This window comes from Humulus lupulus, chromosome X (genome assembly GCF_963169125.1).
Source record: "Humulus lupulus chromosome X, drHumLupu1.1, whole genome shotgun sequence".
NCBI classification, from domain to species: Eukaryota; Viridiplantae; Streptophyta; class Magnoliopsida; order Rosales; family Cannabaceae; genus Humulus; species Humulus lupulus.
Window position 1 is genome coordinate 13645110 of NC_084802.1, and position 6027 is coordinate 13651136.

General features: G+C 32.9%; 1 protein-coding gene across 3 annotated transcripts; it reads left to right on the forward strand.

The window, feature by feature from the left end:
* Nucleotides 1-224: 224 nt before the first annotated feature.
* On the forward strand, nt 225-5762 carry LOC133803658 (uncharacterized). 3 transcript variants are annotated; one of them, XM_062241767.1, is made up of 15 exons: nt 228-478; nt 688-754; nt 829-906; nt 991-1172; nt 1319-1391; nt 1662-1736; nt 1823-1933; nt 2059-2101; nt 2556-2652; nt 3497-3599; nt 3682-3777; nt 3977-4009; nt 4238-4328; nt 5126-5210; nt 5329-5762. In XM_062241767.1, the coding sequence occupies exons 3-15, from the start codon at nt 835-837 to the stop codon at nt 5441-5443; spliced, it is 1176 nt and encodes a 391-aa protein (XP_062097751.1). In that variant the 5' UTR covers nt 228-478; nt 688-754; nt 829-834; the 3' UTR covers nt 5444-5762. The 3 variants fall into 3 exon arrangements, with proteins under 3 accessions (XP_062097752.1, XP_062097751.1, XP_062097750.1); XM_062241766.1 differs by having other exon boundaries at nt 229-478; nt 4229-4328; XM_062241768.1 differs by lacking the exons at nt 5126-5210; nt 5329-5762 and adding an exon at nt 4864-5111 and having other exon boundaries at nt 225-478; nt 4229-4328.
* Nucleotides 5763-6027: the final 265 nt, after the last annotated feature.

The window sequence follows — 6027 nt, forward strand, 5'->3', positions numbered from 1 at the left end:
AACCAAATATATAATAGAATCCTTTGTTCTATTCTTGGTAAAAAAAAAAAAATTCCTCGGTAAAAAAAATAAGCCAAACAGTGACGTTTCCCTCCCTCCCAACCAAACAAATTCTGTACTAGTTTATTTTCTTTTCATAATAATATTTTAGGAAAGGTTATTTTAGTAAATGCATTGTTAGAATTGCATAAATAAATAAATAATAATTCAAAAACAAAATAAATTAAAACAAAAAAGAGAAGGTCAGTTTGTAGTTTGTACCGCCTCTAACTCCAACTCCCTCCTCACGCTCGGCGGCGATCTCTCTCAGTCACGACAACTCCACTCCACCGTCGACTCCATCACGACCGCACCGGTACCGGCACCGGCACCACAACTCCACTCCACCGTCGTCTCCACCACGGCGGCACCACCAGCCACCATCACAAACTCCATCAGCTCACACCTCAAACACTGCACCAGCTCTTCATTTATTAAGGTTTTTTTTTTCTCAACTCAGATGGTATTTTAACTTTTCGGCATACACGTTATGATACCAAGTTTTTTTCTGCATTTAAACTCAAAAGGTATATTGATTCTATTTTTTTTTCCGGCATAAGATTGTACCAAGTTTTGGGCATTTGATTTCTATGGAATCTATTTTAATTTTGTGATATTTTTTCTGTTATTGATTTTTTTTTTAATCAGATTCAAAACAAACAAAGTTTGGAACTGTCAAAGGAAAGCTGTGCAGCTGTTATTTTGCTAAATTGAGGTATTTTCTTCACTCTTATATGATTTGATTACTTTGTGTATATGCTGATTATATGTTGTTATATGCTGATAAAGTTCACAATGGGATTCCCTCGGAAGCGTTCAAAAAAGTCTCAGGACAGTGATGATGAATTTGATAATGATGAACTAAGTGTAAGTCTAATTTTTGGATTTGTAACTTTATATTTGGTTGTTAGTTAATTTGTTCATAGAAAAATTAAAGTAATAATAATGTAGGTAGAAGAGAAAGAAGAAGATGATGATGATGAGTTTGAGGATGAGGGTGATAGTGCTGACGACGATGATGAAGAGGACGAAGAGGAAGAGGTAGAAGAACATCAAAATAGTAATAAGCAAAACACCGATGCTGAGATGGAAGAGCTTGAGAAAGAGTATATGGATCTTCGCGACCAGGAGCAGTAAGACTTGTATTTTCATGCTCCTTTGTATGACATGCTTAGTAGCAAGAAACATAAACTCATTAGTCCTTTCTATGTGTTTGTTGATGTAAACAATTATTACTCAGTGTCTCAGTCGGATTTTTTTTGTTTTTCATTCACATTAGAAATATCTTACAGAATTTGAAACGTCACAAGGATGAAGATATTCTTAAAGGACAAGCAGTGAAGAATCAAAAGGTGTGGTCTTGTTTTCTGCAAGTTTACACTGATGCCCTTACTGAATTATTTATATATATATTTATATATATTGGGGTCTGGTTTGTAAATTCTTACAAATTACTTTTGTTGCTAGTATTATCATTTCAAAAGTTTCGGTCAGAGTAGATGATGACAGGGTTTTTAAGCACTCACACGGTTTTTAGCATTTTTTATTATTTTATTTATATACGTTTGCATATTAATAAACTTATTACTCTTTTATTTCTTGTCTTTTTTGTTTTTGAAAAGGCTCTTTGGGATAAAACTCTTGAGCTCAGATTTTTGCTTCAGAAAGCTTTCTCAAGTTCAAATAGATTACCACAGGTATGTTGTAATTGTTAAAATTCATTAATTTGGATACTAGTTACTTAAACATATTCAGATGGTCAATCATGTGATTTCGTTTGCAGGATCCACTAAGGTCTTCATTTTGTGATTCAGACGAGAGTGTCAATGCAGTGTATTCTGACCTAATTACATCCTCAAAGAAAACTTTAGATTCTCTGATGGAACTACAAGAGGTACTAAAATCCTTCTGTGTTTCTTGTCTGTTATGCTTTAATTAATGTGAAAATGGATATGCGCATACTTGGTTTTGTTAATATTGTCACATCTTTGCTGACTTCACTTTCCTTTGTTATTTCAGGTTTTACTTAAAAAAAATCCATCTATTCTTCAAGCCACGGATGGTACATATGATCTGTATATGGATTTTTTGTTGTTGTGCTGATTGCTGATTAAACATCACATATTAATAGAATGGGCCTTATGTTTGAAAACTCTTGTCATGCTTGCTACTTCTATTTCTTGTATTTTAAATGTAATGTTTTGGACGGTCAGAAAATTTCAAATTTTCAAATACACAATTATAGACCAGAAGAATAAATTACATGTATACATATGTTCTGCAATATTCTTTTTCAACATCGTCTGCACTCTTTGATGAGCTCCTTCTGCCATTGTTGTTTTTTACAAGGCAGATTGTAAATGATTGATACTTGTTGTCATTATTTGTTCTTTTTGTACACTCTGTCTCCAACTCTATGATGGACTATGTTACTGTGTATATAACTTTCACTCTGCATATCTGTTTAGTTTCCTTATAAAAATGAGTTGGATGTTGACATAGCTTCCTATTTTAAGGTAAACCTGGACAAGTATCTAATAATTTGCAATCTTTAAAGTGCTCTACCGCAAACGATGATGAAGTTTGGTCTCGATTATCTCAATTGCATGCAAGGTATTGAATCAAATATGGGATGTTCTTTTGCTATGTTTAATTAATATAATATAATGTTATGTGGACCTAAAGATGGTAAGTTTTAGATGGCTTTTCAATCTAACACAATTTTTTTTGCTGATGAATAAAAAAGACAATGTCATTTAAAGAAACTGATACGAAAAGATTATCCATTTAAGAAGCATTAATGCCTTAATGCTTTTTGCTTTTTCCATGTTCTATGTGGATGACAACATTATGTATCACCTCTTTATATTTATGCATTATTATAATAGCATTTTTATCATGAATAAATGCGTTAAGCTAACTTGACTATCCTTTGCAAACTTCTATTAATTACTAATTTAGTTTTTTGGTATTAATATTAGTATCTAATATCTGATATTAGATTTATACAGAATTTCAGATCAATGTTCTAGTTTTACATAAAAGCCTTGGTGGTATGTAGGTTTGATCACCGTTTTTGTTTTTTTCACTAGAAAGGATAAGGAATACTAAAATGCAATTTTGTACAATCATGTTAAATGCAGAAGCGCAAAGAATGAAATAATATTTCTGGTTAAGCCATTAAACCCTCCTGCTCATGCACAGACAACAAGATAGGGAATGCATAAAATGCAATTCTGTACAATCATGTCAAGATAGGGAATACATAAAAGGCATTTCATGCTTAAACGGTTAAACACCCTTGTTCATGCTCTGACAGCTTCAGTCACGTGCTTGCACTTTGACCTACCTGATTAATGTTTTATCCTTGGGTGTGTTAGCAGTCATAGATGCTGCATTTTAGAATTATAACTCATGCCTAGTTTGACTTGAGAGCTTTCATATTTGTATTCTGTAGTATAGCTGCTTTCAGAGACAAGTCAGTAGATAAGTGGCAAAGGAAGACTCAGGTGACAACTGGTGCTGCCGCTATTAAAGGCAAACTACAAGCTTTTAATCAGGTATAGCTGTGTGAATTAGATTATAGTCAGGCTACCCTGCCAGAATTACAAGAAGATTCATTTTTCATTTAACTATTTGCAGAATATTAGTGAACAAGTTGCTGCTTACATGAGAGATCCAAGTAGGATGATCAATCAGATGCAGCAAAGAAAATCAATAGTTGCCATATTTGGGACTGTAAGTTATAATCTTTTTTTAACTTTAATTTAGATTAATGATTGGATGGCTAATTAGTCCCCACCAGACAGGTTCACCACCAGTTACACTACTTATGACCTGGACTCTATTGTAATTTATAATTTTCTTAATTTGTATTTTTGCTTATGCATGTCAATTTTTTTTTGAAAAAAGCTTATGCATGTCAAATGAATGGCAGGTTCCTGGAGGGGAAGCTAATCTAAAGGGAGAGGTAATTTTTACATCTGGTGCATACCTGAGTTCATTTTGCTATAATAAGTGGAAACTTTTTTCTGAAAGTGAAAGTTTATATGTCTAATACAGGCTATTGAAACATTAACATAAATTGCACTTTGTATTTCAATATGATATTTCTAAATGGCCCACAAAATTAATTATACACTTCATTTAATAACTTGACGTGTATTAAGTATGACTTTTACTCTGGTAGGAGGCACAGACCGATGGTGATCCGGAGCTTTTAGATGATTCTGAGTTTTACCAGCATTTACTGAAGGAGTTTTTTGAAACGATTGACCCAACATCTAATGGTAAAATCTTATGCATTTTGTACCTTTTTATAGACTTAATCTTTAATCACTTTTGTTTTGTTTTTTGGGGTAGAATCTGTTAACTTTTATGTATCAGTATATCTGGTATTACTAAATTGTGCAAAGTTGTATTGTCTTTACATGCATATGCTTTGACATATGAGTGATGCTTGTTGATCCTGGTTTATATGCTGCTTTGTATATGAAGTGTGAAAATGCTTGGTTGTTGAGCCATTGACCTTTTCTCTGGCAGAATTTGATTAATTGGGCTATTTTTGTTTCATTTCATGTGTTATTTTATGAGTTCACTATTATATTTTTTTTTGGAAGTGAGGCTGACTTTTAGGCCATGTTGGTAGGAGTGGGAGAAGATTAGGAATGAAATGTATATATGCCTAGGAAGGAAATGTATAAAGAGATTATTTTTTTTATAATTATAATTTGCTTATTTGACAAGATACCCACGACCATGAGGGTTAGGTACTGTGATTAGACTCATGTTTTAATGAGGTTTAGGGTTTGATTCTTTATACAGATCTACCCATCATTTTTCTAGAATTGCTTGCTTGTCAAAGATCGTTGGGCTAACTGTGATGACAATCAAGAGAGGGAGTACTCTACCACCCGAGTGAATGTTTTCTTCTTAAAATATCTTCTAATCGAAAGTGGATAATAATTGAGAATTTGAAATCCACCCCTCTGACTCTGAGAAGCATTTCCATATTATTTCACACTGTGTAGAGTTGAGATACTAAATATTTCATGAACTTAATTTGTCAAATTTCAACTGTCCACAGAGACGGCCTTTTACGCTCTGAAAAGGTTGCAAACCAAGAAAAGGAAGATTGTTGATAGACGTGCTTCGAAGGGTCGCAAGATAAGGTAGGAATTAATTCATTGTTTGTTTCAACACTCGAGGTGCATTCATTTCATTGGAAATTAGAATAATGGAAGAATTGATCACAATTAACCTGTTCACTAACTTGTACCCTTTTGCCAGATATGATGTTCAAGAAAAGCTTGTGAATTTCATGGCTCCTGTGCCCATGAATATTCCTCCTGATGCTCAACAAGTGTTCAAGGATTTGTTTGGTTTGAGCTCTGGAAGTCATTAAAGCCACGATGGTTTAGCCAGCTGTAGAGTCCTGAAATCAAAACAGGCTCTGAAATTTTGTAATATTAGTTTTACTTGTTTTTTAATTAATTATTTTGATGGTGTTTCTTAATTTGATGTCTCACATGATAATTCCTGATGATAATTATTTGTGTGGCATTTTTAAGTGGAAAATTTGCTTAAAAAATGTCGTGAGTACTCTCTTTATTGATATAAGCATATTAGTGTTAAATTCTGATTTTTAGTTTTAGCACTTATGTCATTTTTAAGAGGATTAATATCACTTAAGGGTCCTTTATTCCCTTCATCTTTTCATCGAAGTATCACTATTTTTCTAAGAGAACTCGCATTAGAATGGTTCAAATACATATTGAGTTAATATATAGCTAAAAAATGCTAAAACATAAGATGAGGTAAAATATATACACTATTCATCTAGTGCTCTAATAATTTGTTAAAATTAGTCAATAATCTTCCCCAATGAAAGGAAAAAAGAAGGCATTAAGAAACCCTCCTGGCCCAACCCTAGACACTTAAGATGACTTTGTTAAAATTAGTAAATAATCACTCAGGGTTCTTTATTCT

Coding starts and splice junctions, on each gene's coding strand:
- LOC133803658 (XM_062241766.1), top strand. CDS start 835: ATGGGATTCCCTCGGAAGCGTTCAAAAAAGTCTCAGGACAGTGATGAT. Junction 2,653..3,496: donor TTATCTCAATTGCATGCAAG/GTATTGAATCAA, acceptor TGTATTCTGTAG/TATAGCTGCTTTCAGAGACA. Junction 3,600..3,681: donor AACTACAAGCTTTTAATCAG/GTATAGCTGTGT, acceptor AACTATTTGCAG/AATATTAGTGAACAAGTTGC.